Consider the following 22,903-nt stretch of genomic DNA (forward strand, 5'->3'; position numbering starts at 1 on the left):
AAACATTGGAAATAAATTGTAATTATGTGCGTACGTAAAAAAATATCATACAGTATAAATTAAGAAAACAATTCAACCAGATTGAAGGTCAGACAGCGAATAATTAATTAAACTGCATAATATTTCTGTTTTTACTAAATAAGAAAGTTTGATTAGCATAAAATAGAAGCTTGATAAATCCATTCAAATCATGTTTTATACACATGAATTCAGAAGTTATTTGATAATATAGTTCCATGAGAGTATAATATAACTCATTTACCAAATATAGATGCACGTAATCGGCTTTGAACCAAAACTTAGTTATGAAGGCTAATAAAACTACCAGGCTGCCCAAAACAAAATAGGTGGATCGGAGTGGCGTTTGAACTGAAATACTTATACTTGAATATGCAACACTGTAAGGATTTATTTATGTCACTTAATTTTCCAGACAAGCAACCTTTTAAATGGAACTTACTAAACTTGTAGAAAATACTTGAATTGTAGAGGAAAGAACACTGTACATTGTCCATTATTGTCAACAACAACAAAAACAATTTATAAAACTAGCCACCATAAGTGTAATATAATTTTATTAGGTTGTCAAATGTTAGCCAAAAAGAAAATAAAAATAACCCGTAACAAGTTGTACAAATCCATGAGAAAAAAACATCACAAAATCAAGTTGCAATAATCAGTGGTATTGTGGGCGATATAAATGTATTAAGTAAATCACTAACTAAAAATACGATTGTCAACATAGTATTTTGTGATAACATAGAAATAAGTCGTTGTATAATTTGTTTATACTAACGAAATAGAATCGAAGGGAAACCCATAATTATAACATTCACAGTCTCGATTAAAACTTCATCACTTTCCAAATTATAAAATAATATACCTGGGATACTGATTATAAATGAGTTAAGTTATTCAAAGCAGCCAAAATAACATTTCAAACAGCATTAAAACGATCGTCTATCGAGTAGATGGTAAATGAGATTTATAATTATAAGGAATAGGTAATGTGGTGTCACATAGATTAGTAGTTTACATTTTACAAAGTGATACATGCATATTCAAAGTCAAATAAACGGAATTCAACCAGTGAATGCGAAACAAAAGTAACCATGCACTTAAACACTCAAAACTGTAAACCAGCCGAGGTAGTTAAGTCACATATATTAAGTTATAGGTTACCACAATATGAGACGTTAAGTATTAGCATGTAGTATTCGTTTTCCAAAGTCATCGATTACCATGCCGAGTCTCATAAAATAGCTATTACTATTTATTTAAATATTAAACCCATAGTTACTTAGGTTCTCTACTGATTCATTTCTTTTAAGTAAATGCTTTACTCAGTTGATTTTCATTTTTGTGTTATTGAATAGCGTAGTAACGTGAGACTTTTACTCAAGTTTTAATTTCATTATTAATATATAATCCATTATGCACCGTAAACGATATAAATTAAACGAACATAAATTGTCTATAAAAACCCAACTTATGCACAAAAAAGGATGGGAACAGGATTAAAAAATGAGCCATAGAGACTTAATTTTAATTTCCTTAAGTCTTTATCTAGCTTCCAAATTGATCATGAACTAATATGATGCATGTCAGATGCACTGACAATTACAAACATGGCAAACTGACAGCAATGTATATATGAAATAACAACAAACATGCATAGTTTTCACGTGACTACGTATCTGGTTGTGTAATTGGTTATCTAATACAAAATGTTACCAATCAGTGCGATAATCCCTTCAAACATTAAAATGGCCATCAAACTGTGAAGAACATATACAAACAAACTAAGAAAACTGATCATAATTAAAACAATTTTTTGGTAAAAAAATGAGCTTATTTCACAATGCTTTAGAATGATGAATATATTTGTGAAAACAAACATCAGGCTAGAAAACTGAACGAATTCGTCTACATCAATTTATTTGTGATATGATGGGAAATAAATTAACCCTAACAGTCAGATATTGATTCACTGGAGAGTGGGTAAACTATAAAAATGATATCCTCTAAACGCTTACGGCAAATAACCATGCTTATTTTTGCCTAACCATTTGTATATAAACACGCTATTAAACAAAAAATCTTTCTTTCTGGCTAGTAGTTTTGTCTACGTTTAATATTATTTCGTTCGGGAGTTTGAGTCAATAATCAGGTCTTGTAGACTGTCACATAGTGCCATTCCATTTCATTTATTGATTGGCACTCTATCTATTTGTTTTAACAATTCCAAACTTCGTTCATTTATTAAAACTACTTGAATCTAAGAGTAATGTTTTAGTCTACAACATTTATTGAAAAAATTTCATGAAGACTAGTCAAAAAGAAAACAGAATTAGTAAACAAAATAGCAAAGTCCAAGAAAGAATTTTAATGCGACAACAATACATATTTGTTGTTAGATCACTTCACAAAAAAACATGATCCTGAGTGAACAAGAACATGCTATGACCAGAGTTTCATTACTTGCAATACAGATAAAATGTTAAACCCTTAAATGGCAGTTCTTTACATCCACAAATAATGAAACAGACTAACCAAGTATATATTGTTGCACTAGTTTTTTTGCAATACCTTATATGAAGGATAGAAATTTCATGGGTAAAGAGAAGGACGAAAAAATGAAAACTGACCGCGTGTTCAGTGTTTATAGAAAAATCAAAGGCAATGGAGCCATGTTACTATAAACAACCTTCAATTATGTCGCCTAAAATCTATAACCATTTATTTTTCTCACCTTCGCAAATTACTTGTTTTGTTTAAGATTCGACCAGTTCTCGATCCTAATAACTTCATTCTGCAATTAAGACGAACGATTTTGTACACCAGAAGACGCCGCAACTATTTAAAGTAATAGTAGGGTACTCTGATTATTATGCGAGAATAAATTATTACGGATACAGTCCTATCCAGGTGACACCAGAAATTTAATCCAATACGAATAACTGGTTCCGTGAAGCCACATTAAGAAGACAAAACAACCAGGACCAAAAATTTCAATAGCTTGTGGTCTCAACAACCAACAGCATTTTTTAACCTTTGACGTCTTAAAGAGTTGAGAAACTAGTCTCTAAAAAAATCATCTAACAGAATCAATTATTACTATTGTAGTTGCATTGGATACTGAATTAAAAATGTTCGAAAACGACATAACATAAACCGATAGTGATATCAGATATTTTGGCTATTGAATTGTATTACTTCAAGTTACTTCATTGCCATGTGGATTAAACCCCCAGACCAAAGGCTCGGGGAGTGACCTCGTAAGAAAACCACCTGTGTCGATCAGGAAAGCCAAGCAGTATCCCAGCCTTTTCACAAATACGACAAAGAATACTTATGGAGAAACCGACTCGCATGCTCAGGTTCACCGTTAACTGAAGAGATAATTATTACTCATTTACCTTAGATTTTGTTTTATCATGCTCTATTTTTCTATTATGTTCTGCTGCCATCTTTCATTTATTTCTGTTTTACAACTCACACTGCAGATTGTCTAGGGAGGAAATTTCGTCCTTCTCAAACGAATTCAAGAAAGTGACTTGTAGAAATTTTAAATGCTATCACCGAATACAGATTATGAACCACCATTTCCGAAAACTCACTCATTCAGTCAGTCATTCAAACTGGTCTCTTTTAACGTTCCCACACTAATATAAATTGGACAACAGGTAGCTTTGGCGATGTCTGTGGAAAATCTTAATATCAACGTTAGTTGTCTATCTGAGATCTATATTTAGGACTCTATCAAAATTTCAGAAATTCGATCTCTATCTGTAGATTCAAAAAAATTTGTTTTACACGTGCCTACCAGAGGACTCTACGGGATATTCGTTTGGTTTAGCTGGAGGTGTCGCACTGAACACCATAGCACAACAGAAGCAGCATTAATCGATTGGATCCCCAATAACAGTCGCTTTTGTGTTGCTAGATAAAAAGGCTCTAGCACATTGACAAGAAGTCGAAGTAAGAAAACAATACGCTGTCGTTATCTCCGCCTACCCCAAGACATATTGCAGTCCGCATACAATCAAAGATGAATCGTACAACCGGTTACATGATCTCAAAAAAAGCGCATTCAACACATTTTAGTGCTAGTCAGAAGTTCAAACCCACAGATTGAATGTCTAGATACAGAGCAGAGTCTCTTGGGTGGTCGAGAGAGGCTTGCCGATCTCCGGTCAATTAATGGTGACCGTCTCCTGCAGCATTGCGCAGACAAAAACCTGTCACTGGTCAGCACCGAATTTCGGAAGTCGTGGACGATGTACTCCCTAGCATTCTCACTTTTTAACTCAACCATGAACTTAGATCAATCACATCGTGATCGGCTACAACGGGCATGGTTATGTACGAGACCACTGTTCATTTTGGCGTACCTATCTGGACTCTGGTCATAGTTTGGTTAGCACTACAGCTATCTTTCGTTTAAGTGCTCAGAAAACTCATCGTCATAAACTGATTGATATAAGCGAGTCGACTGTTGCTCCGGTCGCAACCAAATATCAGACGGAGTTAGACTCAAGGCTAGTAGTCAGTCTGTCGTTTTTTGGCTCCATCGAACGTCCCTCTTATATGCACTGGACTTCTACTGGCTCCCTACAACTATTTAAGACACCTGAGTCTAATTCAGTTAGCCGCGAATCTGATAGCAAACATATCTATTAACTGTCAGAGGCACTTTTAATTCAACTTAGCCACTGGCAGTAACTCTGGGTTTGAGAAAAAGGATTTGTGAAGCCGACAAAACACCAATAACAGTTAACGACGTCTCGCACAATGGACAGAGTTCTTCCAAAACCAGTTCAACTGGTCTGGTGTCTCTCCAATATCGATCAGACTGTTTTGTCATCCATAGCCGGTGACGACCCACTTAAAAAGCGGGATGTCCGCAAGGAACTCCAAATTTTGAAGCATGATGACTTACTAGGCCCAGAAGACTAACTCCAACCCTTTCAAAGGTGGGAGACCTTTTGTTGGCGAACTAACCGGTTTGGTCGAAAACGTTTCACAAACATGGAGTGCCTCAACATCCTGAAGTCAAGCGACCGCCATCCCGATCTTCAAAAGGGAATCGCATCATGCAACAACTATCGGGAAATAAGTTTACTTTTGATTGAGTCCAAACTACTGGTTTCCGTCACGCTTCGAAGACCACTTAAAACCCGTGGAAGAGCGACCTGCGAGAATCGGGCAGTAGGATTAAATAGGGATGCCCAATCTCACCATTACTTTCATCTTTGTCATTGACAGCATTCTGAAAACAGCTCTCAGAAAAGTAAGTAGTGGTGGTGTAGGTCTGTCATCTGGAGGGGGACTTTCAATCATGATTATGCCAGTGATATTGTCGTACTGTGCAATGATAATCAAACTGTATAAACTAAACCCACTTATTTGCAAATCAATGTCCGTAGGTATGGCATGTACTTTACACTTAAACCCAAAGCACTTTTGCAAGGCTGAAACAAAACTGTATTTGAACTAGTCCTGATTTTGGTCTGGCTGTATAAAGTTGGGTTTACAACACATTGTTGAGAGTAATTCTACCCCATGCTTCGGAAACCCGGCCTCCTCATGTTGTGGACATTCGGTGACTGTGGTTGATCATCAATTTTTTCCGAAGGATTATTGATATGTAGTATCAATACTATGTTAGAAATGCAGAGGTTCGACAACATCTGTTCTGGCTCGGTGACGATCATCTAGTTGGTGTCAACACTTCGAAAAACTACGTTAGGTGGCATGAATATGTACTAATAATGTAGTCCAAGCGAATTCTACAACCCGTTTTGTTTGCCCAGTCCATAATCGGTTATAAAGAGTGGTCGGTTTGTGGCAAGGTGAAGTGTGATGAAAGAAAGCTGTATAGGATTGGGATCTGTCAATGAACCATGACTGCCTGGTTAGGGCTCGATAGACAGTGTAACTGAGTGGCCCGATACGTCATCAGATATGGCTGAGAACAGAAACCAATGGAGATCGTGACATAATTTCCCTTGACTTTATAAGAAACGAAAGGAATTCCCTTAACTGAGAGGATTCTTTTTGGTTGCATTTTATCTGAACTGTTCCCCACATTATACATTACCCTTGTAAGCTTATTTTCATTCATTTCACCATTTTTTGATCATAATGGCTTTCCTTTGTTTATTTTTTCACAATCTTATCCAACTATTGATGTGGTGAATATTTATTTTTATCCCATATCTGTACTAATATTTGTGTGATCGAATAAATTAGTTAATTTAATTAATAAGAATTTTAGTTTTATTAAAAACAAACTTACTCCCATTTAAGATTATTATTTTGTTAGTAAGATCTGTTCATCAGTTTAAAAAAAATACGAGAGACTTCCATTTTAATCAGCAGTTAGAGTCTGGTGTGCAAAAAAGTGCTACAATCACACACCGATTTTAGTCACTCAGAGAAATCTATTGGACAAGTGCAAAACACTAACTGAGTATACTATTATTAGTGATATTCATGTGTAAAATATTATTATAGTGTACACATATTAAAATGAAAATTACTAGATGGATTAATGCTACCTGTGACAGGGCGAAAATTCCAGCAGTATGTGGATGAATCGAAGGAAGCTAATTTGGAATAGATGTGTAAAAAACTTAATGAAGATTGGTCGGAATTCGGAATGCTTAATCTTTTCAAAAAAAAGAAAAATTATTCTGAAAATTTATAAAACTAACCTATTAGGGAATAAATAAAATCCCACTAGATGAACCAATACAAAATACTTTCAATCATATGATTTTCGGTGGTCAAACTTGAAAAACAGTTTGTGAATGTTATCAGAAGGGGTTTTTATGGATATTATAGTAATTTAATAATTGAGTTCATGAGTCGATTGAAGCTAGATCATCATGGAAAACCTGGAAGCACTAGACGGCCGTTTCGTCATAGTATGTGACTCCTCAAAAGTGCGCAACCACGATCGCGCCCGCGGGATTCGAACCCAGGACCCATCGGTCTCTCTCGCGATCGCTTGACCTCTATACCACTGAGCCGGCATCCAACGGTGTTAATGTCTAAGTTCAACCAATCCACGATATTGTGCCACCGTCCACCACTGTCTTCAGTGAGTTACTATCTCACAACAGACTCAGTGAATGGTTTGAAATTTATTCTTAGTACTTGAGTCTCAGTAACCAGTTAGTATTATTACTCTTAACACAATGGATACAGTTCATGGAGTAAAGCATACACCTATACATAATGGCTGAGTTTATAATTATTTACAATCATATTTTGAATAGAAATCATTTCTTATTAATTTGGTTATTACAATTAATAATCTTCAATTATACAACAGAGTGACAATTTAAATAATCAGTATTAAATTAGGATTAAAACCTATCAAAACAACATCACAGTAGTGGTAAGAAAAAAAAACCACAATTCGTACTAGCTTCAGAAAATTGATGATAAAGTACTAATTCATTTTAATAAAAATTGATAAATAACATGATAACTAAATAAGACGTAAAGAGGCATGTGTAGTCCATATAATACATAAATAGTGCGTTGAGCCGACTGATCTAATATAAGTTAGTTACGGAGCGGTTTGCTCCCTCTCGTGAAAATTTGAAGCTTATTTAAAGTATGATGTAAACTAAGGGCAACAAAATAATCAAGAAAAATCGACCATACTTCCGTATGAAAATCAAAGAAAATTGTTGAGTAAATAAGGTTTGTATGGTGGGAGATGTTTGATTAACGAGGGATAAGTGAGAAAGAATCATCACTTTCCACTATCATGCCCAATTTGCAAATACTAGGGATATATATATATATATAATCCACTACTAAACGCGAGATTTCCAGTAATAGACTGTACCATTTATTGAAAAATGGGTATTCTGTACACTGGAAATATATTAAAATAAGAATCATAATGAAAAGGTATAACAACCTGATTGCCAGCTGATTATTCAGTATTATCGCTCTATCTGTAAAACAAACCATAACTCATACTTGTATTCCAACCGACTAAGTTACTGAAATTTTCATTAAATAGGTTCAGAAAGAGTTTGCACCTGGTCAGTCAGTTACAGAGTAAAACCTGGTAGGTATGTACATCAATTCAAGTTGTCATAACTCTTTTTTGCATCTGGAGCATATATATCTTTAGTGTGGTTGAAATAGAGTGAAATATGATGCTACCTCAGGTGATAATAGTAAAATTAAGCGCTTGATTTCCAACTTGGCCAAAATTATTAGAGTAGTTTAAGAAACATTTTGCTTGTTTGGTAAAAATGAGCGATCCTTAGAACTGATGTAAAACGTTTACATCACGAACTGATCCTTTATATTAATAACAATCAAGCACTCTTCAATGACTAATTCTGAAGTAATTTCAGGAGTAATAATGACAAACCATGGTCAGTGGATTTCAACTATGTAGGATGTAAGGCAGTCACTCATCAACAACAGTGGAAGATGGTTGTTGCAAATCGCGAATTGATTAAGGTTTGGAATGTAAACCTCCGAATACAAACTCAGTGATTTAAAAGTTAGGCACTCACTACCATACTTGAAGGCCTTGATTTTGATATCCGGAGGGATTACGTATGTCCTCCACTGAGAAGTTCCATACTAGGATCAAGAGCTGTCTAATACTTCCCAGTTTCCAGAGACTACCTGAGGTCATCTTTAAATGTGGACTACGAGAATTTTATAGTATCTGCCAACACAATGAAGGAACATGTGACTAGATGTGTACTGAAACAATCGTATAACCTCAAATCTTGGCATTTAATATGACAGATGAGGTCAGAAAACCTAAGAAGTTACACATCAAAAGATTACGGCTTTGTTGTACATCATGAAGACTATAAAAAATTTGGTATTTAACGTCCACTCTAAATAGGTAAATATATATTCATATGAATACTAGTTTGTGATAAGACAAACACTCAGAAATTAGCTTGCTAATAAAGACATCCGGAAAACCAAGCTCTTGATACCATTTAAAAGTGACAGTAAACACGTATAAGCGTAATCCAGTCAGCATTTTTTGGTTCGTTTAACGTAATTACTACGATTTTCCCTCAAAGATCACATAAAAAGTGAGTTCAAACATTTGGCATAATGGTATCGTGTCTATTTCTGAAGCGATACCAGTATAATTTTAAATAACCAAGTGTAAATCAGGGTTTGGCAAACTTACACCAAGAGTATCATCCCCGCAGATTTGAACACGTTGAAATTCCACAGCTGCTGACTCTATGTGTGCTTCAGCCGCTTCTTCTACTTCTTGGAGAACAGGAACTACATCTGTGAATACGCCTGGATTTGGCGCAGGTGCTAAATATATTGGGAATCCATCGTTATTTGTACTAGGGATGCTGTATAATCTTCGGAATAAAGAACCTCCACAGTTCTGCTCATTTTGAAACTGAATATTGTTTTGAGTAAGCTTAGGTTGCATCCGGTTACCAGATTCCAAAGACGTATTCACGTCTGAAGTAGCAGATTGGCTAGAGTGAAGATTTGATTCATCAGATGTTTCAGGGAGTACGGATAAAGAGTTGGAAGAATCTTCGTTAAATATATTCTTTTTGCTAGATAACACAGATTCATGATCGTTTGTTATGCTTTCAACAGAATTGCAGTCATCTAAACTAATAGCTTTACAGGTAGCTGAAGGATTCGAAATGGTAAGATCATGGTTTTCTTCATTAACGAGAAGTTTAGAATCATTGTCTGCCACACTTAATGCTCTGAAACAAAGATAGTTAGGACAACAATTAGACATAACTTGTTACAGAGGGGATGAATAAATCGACTAGAGATGAGAACTAGTGATAATAAAACCACACAAGAACTAACCATCACCTCACTAGAAAACTCCATTATATTTCAGTTTACACTTTAGAATTATGAAAGCAATCTTGTTTTAATGGAGTACACAATCTACAAAAAATTACTCTGAAGCATTGTGAAATTTTAATTAGTTTCCTAAAATAAGCAAGAGAAGCGAATGAAATTTAACAAAGTGGGCAGGAGGAATGGAATATTTATTGATTCATTTAAACCAGATAGACATCATATATAAAGCGCTGAACAGATATCTGCCACCGATTATTTCTTTGCAATGAATTCATTTGAAAAACACCTGGATCTATTACAGGATCTACAACTTGAGATTAAGGTTGAAAATCTAAATCTCCCCCAAAATAGTTAAGAAACAATTCTCTAGAAAACTGAAGAGTACCACAATGTAAGTCGTTGATTTGAAGGGTTCGAAATGCATTCGACAGCTTGCATACAAAGAAAATGGAAATAAACGACAAAGAGATAATGTGGTTTGCTTGGAGTAACAGTTGCATTTCGGGATAACTTTGCTACCACTAAACAGTCACATATTTCAGCATTTTTTCCAACCACCACTTATTCAAGCTTTTCCTATATATCTGAATAACAATGGAAATGCGCGTTGACTTACCGGGCCAGTTTTAATTCCAAGATATGGTCTTCCATCTCTTTCCTCTCAATCGGAAATTTCGGCATCACATATTCCGGACCCGTTTCCTTGAAGAGAGGATATGCACCCTCACGACCACGTTGCTTAATATTTTCAGTTATTTCATTGATTTTATGATCCATTTGGGGACTGTCCAATTGTGAACTGAAGTAGGATCCATGAAGAAATAGAAATTGATGATTAGTAATCATGAAACAAAGCAAACCACTTTTATCTTACTGCAACTTTACTGAAAATAGAAATACATAAATGTCACTAAATTACGAAGTACATGATTCTGTACCCTGTTTGGAGCTACAATGAGTAAGGGTTAGTGATACTAACTGATCTCTCAGTCAGTCAGCTGCAACGTAGGATCAGGCGCATATATGTATCGGTCCAAGTTGTTACACATTAGTACAACAAAATGAACATCAAATTCATGTAACCATTTAGTTCGATGGTAGTAAAAAAGGATTCCATATAAAGATATGATACAGGAAGAAAGAATTACTTCGTAGAAAGAAAGGTATAAAGTAATTTTAACCTCAGTTTAAAGGAAGACAAAGAATGTACACACCGCCATTGTGATCGATTATGATCTCTAATACTACGGTAGGTAATCCAAGATTCGAAATCGCGACCTACTGGTTGGAAGCACAGTAAAATTATATTGGAAGTTACTGAGAATTTCGATCATGTAGAGCTTCTGGTTCAGTAAATTCTTTATGTGGTTACTATGTTGAAGGTATTACTTATGAAGTGCACTAACCAAGCCTCAAACGGAATACGACAAAGTACTCTTGTCTTTCTAGAAAAATTAATTTCAGAAATAAAATAAAATCTCGACGTCGCATTAATTTCATTAACTAATAGATTATCTGAGCCAATTAACGTGAAGGAAAGAACACGCAATGATATGTAGTTATTTTTTCATAGATTCAATACTGCAGTGTCACTTTGTGTTTGTACCGTTTGACGTTTCTAAGCTGATATCTAGTGATTTTTCAAATTTGACCACAAATAAAGTTCATTTTAATTATATTACAGTACAATAAACTTTAAGGTCACGTAATCCTTGTTAGGTGTTTCCTTTTTTACTTGAGCACAAAATCTAGCACAAAATGGTTATAAAATAACTTCACTCAATCAATAGATTTTGGTGAGGCTTTGCATTGATTATAAGTGATTAACTTATTAGCGATGTCATAATAATTCAATAGTTTTTGTAAATCAGACAGATTTAAAGAACAAGAAACTGAATACAACTGAGCTGCTCAGAATGATTTTCGGCCATGTCACTTGATTCCCCCAACCAAACTGCTCTAGGTGAGGGTTTATTTAAGCCCAAAAGTAATCGACAAATTTAGGAGTGTGTTCAATGTTCAGCCACACTGAATACGAAAGTTTTACCTCCATTTCAACACTGCACAAGCTAGAGTGGCTAAACTAGTGATAAGTACAATTGGTCCTTACCTACTTCATGGAGCGATGTTTTTTTGTTTGAAAGTAAATCGCCCGTGACCGAACGCGCTAAGCTCATGAAGTCACCGTCCATTTGAGAAGTATGAACATTTATAGACTTTGTGGCTGTCATCCATGGAGCAGAAAAGGCAAGCAGTTAGAAAACTCAAATGATGACGCTTAAGTCGACTACAAAGAAATAATATTAGTTGCTTTTATCATACTGAATAAGTACTACATTATTGTGTTGCTTTGCTTAATTCTGCACCTACTGTCTGCCATTATTTTAGTTTTTCGAAAAATTCATGATAATCCTGACTGATAAAACAACGCTAAAGAAAAGCACACCCACAAAATTTAAAACATTTATATTTACAATAGGTCAAATTTTGACATACAAATCACATGCATGAAATATGACCCAATGGCGATGCATTAAACACTAACAGTATTATTTTCAAAGGGAACATCTTAGTGCCAGCTGTTTTTATAGAAACAGTTTTGTATTCGCCAATATTTTGGTCGCCTTTCACTGTTTTTTCTTGAAACATGCACCCAGTTTAGACCCTCAAATGCGATGGCACTTGAAATGCTTGAGGTCATCTACTGTAACTAGATGTTTTGAAACTAACAGTCTACTGAAATGAATCCATACAACAATGTGGAGCTGGAAAAAGTAAGCGACCGTGAAACTAGTGAAATCATGTTATTTACGACGCTTATTAACAGAAACCTACCGTAGTGAAAATTAACAAAATTCGTAAAACATAACTCAAAATCGAACACCGTACTTTACCAAAATTGAGTTGTTTCATATTTGATTGATGGGAAGTGTACACTTTTAACTCCAAGTAAATTCGTAAGAATTCAAAAAAGTACCTCAAAGACATTTTCCGGATAAAAACCGCTTAGATATTACAAGCCATAAAACTGAGAAAAAGGTTATGTTGGGATTTTATAGCTTGAAATAGTGGTGAGACTGTAATTTATAGACGACCTTTGAGCGACGCCAGGTTGACCTAGAGGGTGTTCACCTAATAATCAGGACCAAATGAGGGTTATAAACCTGTGTGAGGAATTAGAATTATGATTTACAGTTTGTGATTACGGTTAGAAATCATGAACTGACACCAGCTAAAATGCCAAAACTTCCTTTATCCGAATGAATGAGTGCATTTTGCCCCAAAATCCGAGACCAATCATCTTATGCGTGATTGATTCGTCCATAAAAAATCAGTCACTTGAAAGAAAAAAAACTCTGCATCCCCTCATGAAAACCACCTACTGAAAATTTCAGTTTCCCGAAATTCAACTCTGCTTATTGAATAGCGCTCGAAACCACAAAAACAAAGCCGAAACTTTTCTAAAGATATTCTCAACTATAATATGTAAATTACAAGTTGCAAAGTTTTAGAGACTTAGAGGTGTTACAATACTATCTGCTAACAGTAAATTCTTAACACGTTCATGATTATAATCATGCGCTCCCAAGCATAACCACGTCGTAACACGTCCAGAACATTAAACCATCAACCTCTTATGTTAACTGTTACATTTTAACTAATCTCACGTTGATGTTATTTCTGAATGTCGTCAATTGCTTCGTCATTGAATTTAAGCTTACACTAGTGTATTTATTGTGCTTACTTAGTCGTCAGCTAACCTTTTCTCTTGTTCTTTTCTCTCAAAGATATCATCACATATTGAAATCAATACTCTCTCAGAACACAAGGTACATTCAGGTAAGACGAAAACCTACGTTACAACCTACGAAACCAAAATACGCGAGTAAGCGAGCTCCTTGAGCCACAACCTTCAGAAGATGAATGAAAGTAGAAAGAATAAACAATTTGAACTTAGTATTCAGCAGATCAAGAAGGACTTGATCTTTACGACGTTCCGTATCCGAGCAAAATAAATGAAGCATCAGAAGCTTTTGTCTGATCTTTTTCTTGATCTGTCATTGGAACTTAGGGTATTAGCTTTATCCAAGATTTCAACCTGGATCATTTACCTTCAAACGCGTTTTCTGTATCGTTTCAGCAGTAGAAAATGGTCTGTATAGAATAAATCTGTATCGAAGAGGGATTCTGAACGCGTGAGACGGCAATCATTTATTGTTGTACTTACACCACCTGAAATGGAAACCAAGGGGAATGGGAAACAACTGGGTGACATTGGATTATCATACCTCTCAAAATTAAAATAGTTCGGTCTTTTTCAACTTTGGAAGTTTAACTGCATCTTTTTAGATTGAAAAAATAGTTTAAAGAGAGATTTGTCTGCTTGGACTAGAAGGTCGGATACAAAACGTTAGAGAAGTCCTCCAGCTACTGAATTTTCCAGTCCTAGCAATAGTTGGAACGGTAGTAGTAGTAGTAGTAGTAATGGCAAGCGTGAGGGTGAATGTCCGGATAGCTTGTACTGATATCGCATCTTCTTTTGAATTACTATTGCTTGCGGTCAAGGAAAATACGCAATGCAATGGTCGCGGTAAATAAATAAATAAATAACTTACAATCCTTTAGGGTGATTAGTAAGCAGCAAAACTCCAGTCTTCTGAACTTTGCTGAAGCCAGTGCCATCAGGCGTCAAAAACCTGACCTGTGTATTCAAAAGGAGACGGTGGTTAATCTTTCCTTGCCCTGGTGACAAATATTCCTTCACTGCACCATAAAAATTTTTTTGCTTTTTTCTTTTGCATTTATTACATCATTGACTCTATTTTATTTTTTCAACTATCTTTCAAATTAATAATCTTTCAACTGAACTCTACTCACTATATTCCTATCAATGTTTATTCATTATGTAATCGATTGTTTCTAACCCACTTTTGAACCGTTGTCACAATTAATGTTGTGGAATATTCTTTCACATTAGGTATATATTTACAATATTCAGTTAGCAATTTAAACTCATTATGCGATTATGATTTTTAAATATCACAGATTGTAAGCAGCTGACGAGAACCTACGAAATAAAATGAATTCACGCTATTCTTCTAGAATCTTTGTTCTTGCTCTTTTCAAAATGATGAAGGGAACTATGTATATGAAAATTCCTATAATAATAGTTTTGTTATTCTGTAGTGTGGCATCAAGCCGCGTTTGACTATGACCATCACAACAAGAAGATTGAATACCAGAACAGGCTAAACCTTCGAGTAAACCAGAAATCAGAAAACGATTTAAGGTTGTAGCGAGATATATTTGTTGGCGATCTCGTGGTATCGAAATAATATCGAGATCGGGCTAAAGGATTACAAGCGGAACTACTGAGCAAACGCAAGTTCGTGCAAGGTCACAATCAACGGAAGGAAGGATGTCTTTAGTACGGTTAAACAAAAAAGTACAATAAAACAATCACTGGTACAGTTGGTTATAATAATAATTGTTTCCATTACATCAATCACGTTCTCTTGATGAAAGTGGGTCACTGCAGGAGCCCCCCTCTAGAACGCGCCTGCACTTTCGATACGTAGCGGTTTCGTTCGTGGGACTGATCGGCAAACGTGCGATTGTAGGACAAGGGTGTTGGCAGAGAATGGGGCGATCGTTGATCCTCGAGTTGCCACCAAAGGTCTTTTACGTAGAACGGTACTAGGAGTTAGCGTACCACACCAGATTGGTTTGTATCCAAGATCTGAGGATTGCGTTCGTAAGGGCGCGGACCAGGAAACGCTGCAGACGTAGGACGGAATCACGCTGAGCCAAGGATTCAGAAGCGATCATAATAACCAATTGCGAGACCAAACATATGCCAGACAGATTTGAAACCAGAATATCGACTGAGTGCGTTGACAAGAGCCTTGTATTCATCATGGCGGAGCAGACTCCTAAGTTATTTAAGATTAAGACTTTCGCCTATCTCGTTTCCGCCGATGCCATTTTGACCCGACAATATTGAAGGCTACTCAAAAGCTGACGTCCATGAACAAGGAGTGACAGAACAACGTGCACGTTTTCTCTCAGCAGTGAAAGCACTACCATGAGATTTCAACTGGTACGTCCCACCTAGTGTGTTCACTAGTGATGTCTCGAAACATTACGAAACTTTAGGAAAGGCTATGCTTAAGCGTGTAAATCTAACCAGTCGACAACGGTTAAACCGACTCTTCAACTGCTTCGATCTACAACATGGCTCAGCAACAGACATGTTGCTACGAATGAGAGAGGATATCGGTCAACGACCTTTGACGAAGCACTGTCCAGAAAACATTTCTTGTCTAAGCTTCCCGAATAGGTGCAGTCAGTGCCTCTTCATTCCAAAACAATGGTGCAGGTGAGTTGGCTGCATCTGTCGCTCGGACACTGTAGATCACCAGAACTTCGAACACCGAGGTTTATTTAGTGAATGAAAAACTTCGAACGACACGATATGATGTCACAGACCTTTCGCACACATTAACTCATCTTGATATTCATCGTAATCGTCGTAGCTATCAAACTTCCTGGCGACGCTCATCACAACGGAGATCTGCTTCTAAAACCACGAAGGATATATAATCCCTAATGATGCTGGTACCTCCAAAAATTGAGTAAAACCATGTAATTTCTCGAGCTCCAAACGACTCGACAGTCAGAAACGTTTGTGGAACTCTTTCACGGCCACGCGTTAATGGTAATCGCATCCGCAAACTCAGTCGTCTGTCATACATCACTGATGAGATGACAGATTTGTAAACCTATTCGACACTGTCTCAGAAATAAGCCTTCCTCCTAAAAACCCTGGCAACTGTCTATATGACCCGGTTTTCAACTTACAGGCGTAAACAGGAAATCGGCTGCCTCATATGTTAAGCGATACGTTGATCTCAAGGCGAATTTGCGCGAACCCATCCACTGAATCTTTGTTGTAATAGATAACTCTATGCCGATCATCGATGTAGACCCGCTGAAACATATTGATATAAACAAACGGAGACTCGTTGATGGAAATATCAAATCATCTGTTTATATAACTTTCCTTTCTGCTTGAAGATTATTCCCAGTCACTGTAACGACCAGCCAATTCTATCTACAGATACTTGTTAGGCTTCGCGAATTGTACCAAACGCGACCAAAATTACTGTGCTTAACCAGCAATGTTGCGCACCTCACCACGACTACAAGAACACCATTACAATCGAAGGCTCGCCGACTAGCTCCCGAAAAGCTGAGGTTGGCCTAATACGAGTTCGATCACATGGTAGACTTGAGAACTACTTGGCCATCGAACAACCCATGGACATCTGCCCTGCACATGGTCCTGAAAAAAGACAGAAATAGTTGGCGTTCACTTGGTGACTACCTAAGATTGAATGCGAAATCCACTCCACACTCACGATTTGACAACTGCCTTAAAAAGTACATCTGTATTTTTTCGAAAATCGGTTTGGTTAAGGTGTATAATCTCATTCCCATGGCTGCTAATGGCACATTATTGATGATCAAGGCATTCGCCCTCTAAAAAGCGAAACAGTGGCCGCTTTGGATTATCTAGAACCGACTGCAGTCAAGTAGTTACGTACGACCAATTGCCTGGTAAGTTTCTATCGATAGTTCATATCGAAATATGCGTTTCTGATGAGACCCCTGAACGACCAACTTCGTGGGAATGAGAAAATCCTCAATAAGAACGATGGCATTACTGGGATCACTCTACAGTTAAGAAACTTACCTCGAAAGCAACTGTGCTCAATAGTATCGCTGTAGATGCATCGGACTGGGCAATCGGAGAAGTTTTACTAAAATGGGCTAACAACGGTTGGCAACTCTTAGCATTCTTCTTGAGACGGTCGCTAGGCACCGAACCGAGGTATAGCGCATTCGCTAGGGAACTCCTAAACGTGTATTGTGCTGCTGAAGGCCGAGAATTAACTCTGTTAATCGACCATAATCCTCTCAAACTTACTCTAAGTCCATCTTTAGCCAAGTACTCCCCTCGAGAGTCTCGACAAATGGACTACGTTTCACAGCTTACTTCAGATACGCGACACATTTCTGGGGCAAACAATTCAGTTGCAAACGCCTTTTATAGCAAAATTTCTTTAAACAGTTTCAGAAAATGAACATTATTGTAATCACAATACATCAATCTGCTGCACAAGTTACATTCCATAACACTGAAACTAGGGATCATTCGGATAGGAACAGTAATAAGACTTTGCCGGGTCACACATATCGTCAAATCGTGCCTAAATATTATCAAAACGTCTTCAGTACGTTGGGGGTGTATGAGCAACCTTCAAGTTGTTGGCCTGGTATGGAAGAAACGTGAGGAAGTGAACGCACTCCTGTATAAGCTGCTAGATTAAACACAATGAGTGTCCCTTTAAGCTCCTTCAAAACTTCAGACGCTCGCCTCGACAATGATCATCTGGATTTGGTAGGACCTTTATGAGAGTCAAATGGATAATCTTATCTTTTAACATGTGTAGACCGTTTCACACAGTCGCTGGAAACAGTGTTCATTAAGGATATTACTACTGGAACAGTGGGCTGCGCCTTCGTCTAACTGTGGGTGACAAACGTCAGCTGCCCATAAACTATCCCTACACACTGTAGAATCCAGTTCCATTCTGGACGTTTTCGCTGTCTTACAAAAATTATAGGATCCACGGAATTTCGAACAACAGCCTACCACTCACAAATAAACGAGCCGGCAGAACGGCTTCATCGACATCTAAAACCTTAAGTCTCACCTGCAAATGTTTCAAAGTGAACCGACGCTGCTCCACTCATGCTACACCGTACTCGCAGTGCAGTGAAAGCTGACATTGGATATAGTGCAGCTCAACTCGTCTGCGAGTTGACACTTTTACTTCTAGGGGAATTCGTGTATCCTCCATCTTTGACGAATATTAATCTAAACTCTTACATAAACAGGCGTACATACCCTATGTGCTCAGCTAAGACTGTACTCCACTTGGTCATAATCAACTGGCGTTCTTCTTCGCCTTGCCTCACGGCACAGTACACACTTTTTATGCATCGCGATTCATAACGACGACCTCTCGAAACGGCATCGCAAACGAATTAGCTATACAATTGTTTTGAAAGGAATTAAGTAAAAATATGCATTATCTGGATGAAAGCGCTTAGTTAGAAAGTGACTCTAATGATTTTGTTTTTCCTCCTGTACAATCGAACGATGGAAGAATCAAGACCACGATGCCATCGACGATCATTAAAAAACACGACGGAACTTGTTCGTAAATTGATAACTAGTTCAAAACGACGAGCTCTGAAAGAAAAACGAGGTTTACAGAGCACTTGAACAACTATATTATATTGGTTTTTGTTTTACCTCGTTTTTCGAGTAATACAACTATTTTGTTGCATTCTTAGTTCTTTTTTGTTGTGTAGGAAACAGAAAATGAACGTTCTTAACATGCTTATGTATTTGCATATATGTTTCCAAAAAATGATTTCAAAAATATTCACTGGTAAAACTCTTCATGATATAATATTGAATATATTTATGAGAATTGTTTTTTCGGATGATTTGCTTTCTTAGGTAAATACGAGTGGATTTTGGTACGCAATTACATTATCATTTTATCTCTTGCTGAGAACGACTGTAAAAGAAAAAAACTGACGAAGCATACTTTTTTCATACAGTTCTCAATTGTTATGCTGTACAATATAGCCTTCCATATTAAGTAAAGACAACCATATGGGCTAGACATAGAAAGCTATTGGAAGAGCGTTTACCAATGGCAAGCTTGTAGGGGCCAAACTTCTGACTGAACGCGTATTAGAGTGATTGAAATTCCACTAGAGAAGAAGGGCTGAAACGGCATGTAAGCGCTCAAAATAATTGGTTCTCCAAGCCTTGGACACTGACACTGATCTTGTTAGTTATACTGTACCTATTCTAGCTAAGAGAACTCGGTTACTAATCCACATCAAATCATGTATCGACACACCGAGCTTCACATCCCTTACTATTACTAGCCAACTTAGACCAAACGCTTCTCAGCACATCGACATCTTTTTACACATACTCTTGAACTCCTTCATCCCTGGCTTCCGATTAGACTGGTTTAGTTCGGTTTGTCAAACCAAGAATATCTGTGGCATGATTATGCCTAAAATCATTACCATGTTTCTGTTCTGTGATAAACGGTAGATGTACAGGAATATGGGCAAGCTTTACATGGACGGAAATTACGTGACGATGTAGAAAAACATTTCATAAAGTCTCCTTGTTGTCCTCTGTTCATCATGTGATTCAGTTCGAAAAACACAAGTACCCGTGTCGTTGGTCTGATTTCTACTCTCCAGGTCCTTATATAGTTGTTATTTGTATGATGGTGTTTCGGTTCCTTACCGAATTGGGGTTAGCTATCGTATAGTGATGTCCACATTCAATAATTATATCCGTATTACAATTGATACAGATAGCACGTGCCACATGACACTTCTACCGGCAGTTATGCTCAGTTTAGAAGAAACAATACTTAACAACAAACTTTGGGCAAAAATAATAACCATTTTTCGTATTCAGAATTCTTTTTATGTTTACGCTATGATTGATTTTCGAACTGTTGGACCTCGCAGCGCTTCAACTTATACGGTACGTCTTCATGTCCTCTGCAAAGATAGTTTTTCAGTGCTGCATGTCTGCCAAACTCTTAGTTGAAGAGGGTGGTTCAGAGACAACCATTAACAAAGGTCTCATAGCTTATGTCGCTTTTTTAAAAGATTGTTCTGATGAAGTTTTGCATAAAATCGCCGAGACAATTTGTACAGTTCGCCTGATATCTGACAGTAACGACAAACTCCGATCTGTGATTGATAGCCCTTGTGACTTGCTGATTGTTCCCCAGTTCTGTCTGTCTGGGAAACTAAAAGGTAAATGTTTTCAGTATCACACTGCTGTCCCAAAGGTGGCTGCTGAGTCACTTTATTCCCGATTAGTTAAATCCTGTGATACATTTTTAAGAAGTAGTGCTACATGGTTATCCAAGTCATGCAAACTTTCTTATGGAACATTCGGAATTCGCCAGATCTTAAATATAGAGACTAATGGTCCTTTCACTCATGTTGTTGAGCTGTAACTTGTATGCCGTTTAAAATGACCTGATTCCCTGAATTTCTACTGTTTGTATTATTTTTTTTTCGTGACAGAATTTGATTTTTAAAAATTTTTGTTAACGTAATATGATTGAAATAACTTGCAATGACAGACTTGGTAAGAAAGTACGCATTAAGTGTAACCCAACCGACAAAGTTGGTGATCTTAAAAAACTGATTGCTGCTCAAACTGGAACTAACTGGGAACGGATTGTACTTAAAAAATGGTACACTATTTTTAAAGATCATATAACACTACAGGACTACGAAATCAATGATGGAATGAACTTAGAACTGTACTACCAATGACTTGTGCTCAGAATTTGTTCATTTTTGTAAATTTTAAATACAAATTTTTCACTATTTATCAGTTTGTTTCGAATATATATGATTTTTTGCGTCGTAAGATTTCTTTCGAAAGATAACCTTGCTATTCCTAAGGTAGAGGAACATCTAGCTATCTTTGTTGCTGATGTTAGTATACCGGGTTTTACAACTATTGAGTACGCTTTCAGTGAGTTACTTAATAATGTAGTAGTAAGGCGCTTTACAAGATAAAGATAAGTAATGTCGCAAGATATTCGACTAACAATAGCCTAAGTGATCTGATCAATTATGAGATAGAAAGAAAGAGAAACAGGTTCAAGACTCACGTATGTTTGAACGTAAAATCCGTAGTCGATCTGGTTCTAACCAATTTCAATACTCACGAAAAGCTAGTACTGCTTGAAATGACAGTAGTATAGGTGATTAGAATACAATGTTGTGACATTAGATTGTGCTAATTTCGGCACAGGATTGTTTCAGTGAATTTGTTTTGCGTGGCTGACGGTATATTGACTTCGCTTTCAATGTTCAGGGGGATTATGGCGTAACTAAGAAGTTATCACTTACAAAACAGCTTGTTTTCGCAGTTTAATTTCCGTCGGAACTCAAATTGTTTATTTTAGGTCCTCATTTAGAAGGGTCTCAGTGGACTTTTATTACGAACCTTGAGATTTCATGTAAATAGTTTGGTGTGTTTTAGATCATTAGTTACATAATGATTTTCATCACTAATCTTATCAAATAAATAATTTAATATAGTTATTATAAAAAAGTAGCTAGGTATTCGTTGCACTTATGAAGTTCGATATTGGAGTAGTTTGCGTTTCTTAATTATCCTGAAATGAGAACAGATTCCAACCTTTTTCCGATCCTCTCATTTATAAATCTATGTTACTCTCTATGTTAACATTCTTCAACTTATATTTGTCAAATCAACCATATGAAGGACGAAATTCGGTTGTAGTGAATCTCTTTCAACATTACTATAGTCTTGTATGTGACTAGTGGTTTTGGTTTCCGCAAATTAAAAGTTCTAAGATAACTAAAGACTATTTAACCTGATCTTTGTAGTTTCCAATACTTCTGTCAGGTTCTAGAACCCACTCACATTTTGCTTTAGTTAGCTTCAATAAGTTTACGGCAATAATAGAAAGTTATTGTGAACTATGACCATCTATTTTAGAAGTCCATGTTTTTAGGGTTCCCTGTTTTTCTTTTCCTAAGTTTATTAACATCCAGTGGTCCATTTACTCAATATTTGAGTGTCCAAAATATTACTAAGTAGGTAGAATAGAAAGATGTATCCATACCATTATTTTAGCGTTATCACTCAAATATTCTGAATGTTATGTCGTTAAAGTAGAAAGACACTTAAGATAACGAACAAGTCGGTTTGGTTTATTGGAAATTTATTGAATATTTCTAAATTGAGACTGATATTTACGAAAAATGTCAACTGGTCTACTTAAGGTGTTTTTAATTATTTGAAGACATACTGGCACCTACAGGCATCAAAATAAATATATTCCACACAAACCGTGGAATAATATTTCGAAGA

At 36.5% G+C, this 22,903-nt stretch overlaps 2 protein-coding genes across 4 annotated transcripts in view; one reads left to right on the plus strand and one right to left on the minus strand.

Moving 5' to 3' along the window:
• The window catches only part of AMPD2_1 (AMP deaminase 2), a gene marked incomplete at its 3' end in the record, with an annotated part of 52,466 nt that extends 38,690 nt beyond the window's left edge, over nucleotides 1–13,776 (minus strand). Inside the window, exons 1-4 of one of the 3 annotated variants that reach the window (XM_051214551.1) lie at nucleotides 13,719–13,776; nucleotides 11,972–12,148; nucleotides 10,478–10,660; nucleotides 9,200–9,752 (exon numbers count right to left, since the gene is read on the minus strand). In XM_051214551.1, the coding sequence (XP_051067739.1) occupies nucleotides 9,200–9,752; nucleotides 10,478–10,638 (714 nt within the window). In that variant the 5' untranslated portion in view covers nucleotides 10,639–10,660; nucleotides 11,972–12,148; nucleotides 13,719–13,776. Of the gene's footprint in view, nucleotides 1–93; nucleotides 10,438–10,477; nucleotides 12,149–12,197; nucleotides 12,627–13,718 lie in introns of those variants that run through there. The other 2 variants (XM_051214550.1, XM_035732268.2) reach the window with 2 other exon arrangements.
• A 6,752-nt stretch (nucleotides 13,777–20,528) lies between these two features.
• UBL5 (Ubiquitin-like 5) lies at nucleotides 20,529–22,876 on the plus strand (the record flags this gene model as incomplete). The annotated part of the gene is made up of 2 exons (XM_012944918.3): nucleotides 20,529–20,998; nucleotides 21,132–22,876. 2 exons carry the CDS (start codon nucleotides 20,529–20,531, stop codon nucleotides 21,325–21,327), a joined length of 666 nt encoding a protein of 221 aa, XP_012800372.1. The 3' UTR covers nucleotides 21,328–22,876.
• Between the last annotated feature and the right edge of the window lie 27 nt (nucleotides 22,877–22,903).

This window comes from Schistosoma haematobium, chromosome 2, assembly GCF_000699445.3.
Source record: "Schistosoma haematobium chromosome 2, whole genome shotgun sequence".
In the NCBI taxonomy this organism is placed as follows: domain Eukaryota; kingdom Metazoa; phylum Platyhelminthes; class Trematoda; order Strigeidida; family Schistosomatidae; genus Schistosoma; species Schistosoma haematobium.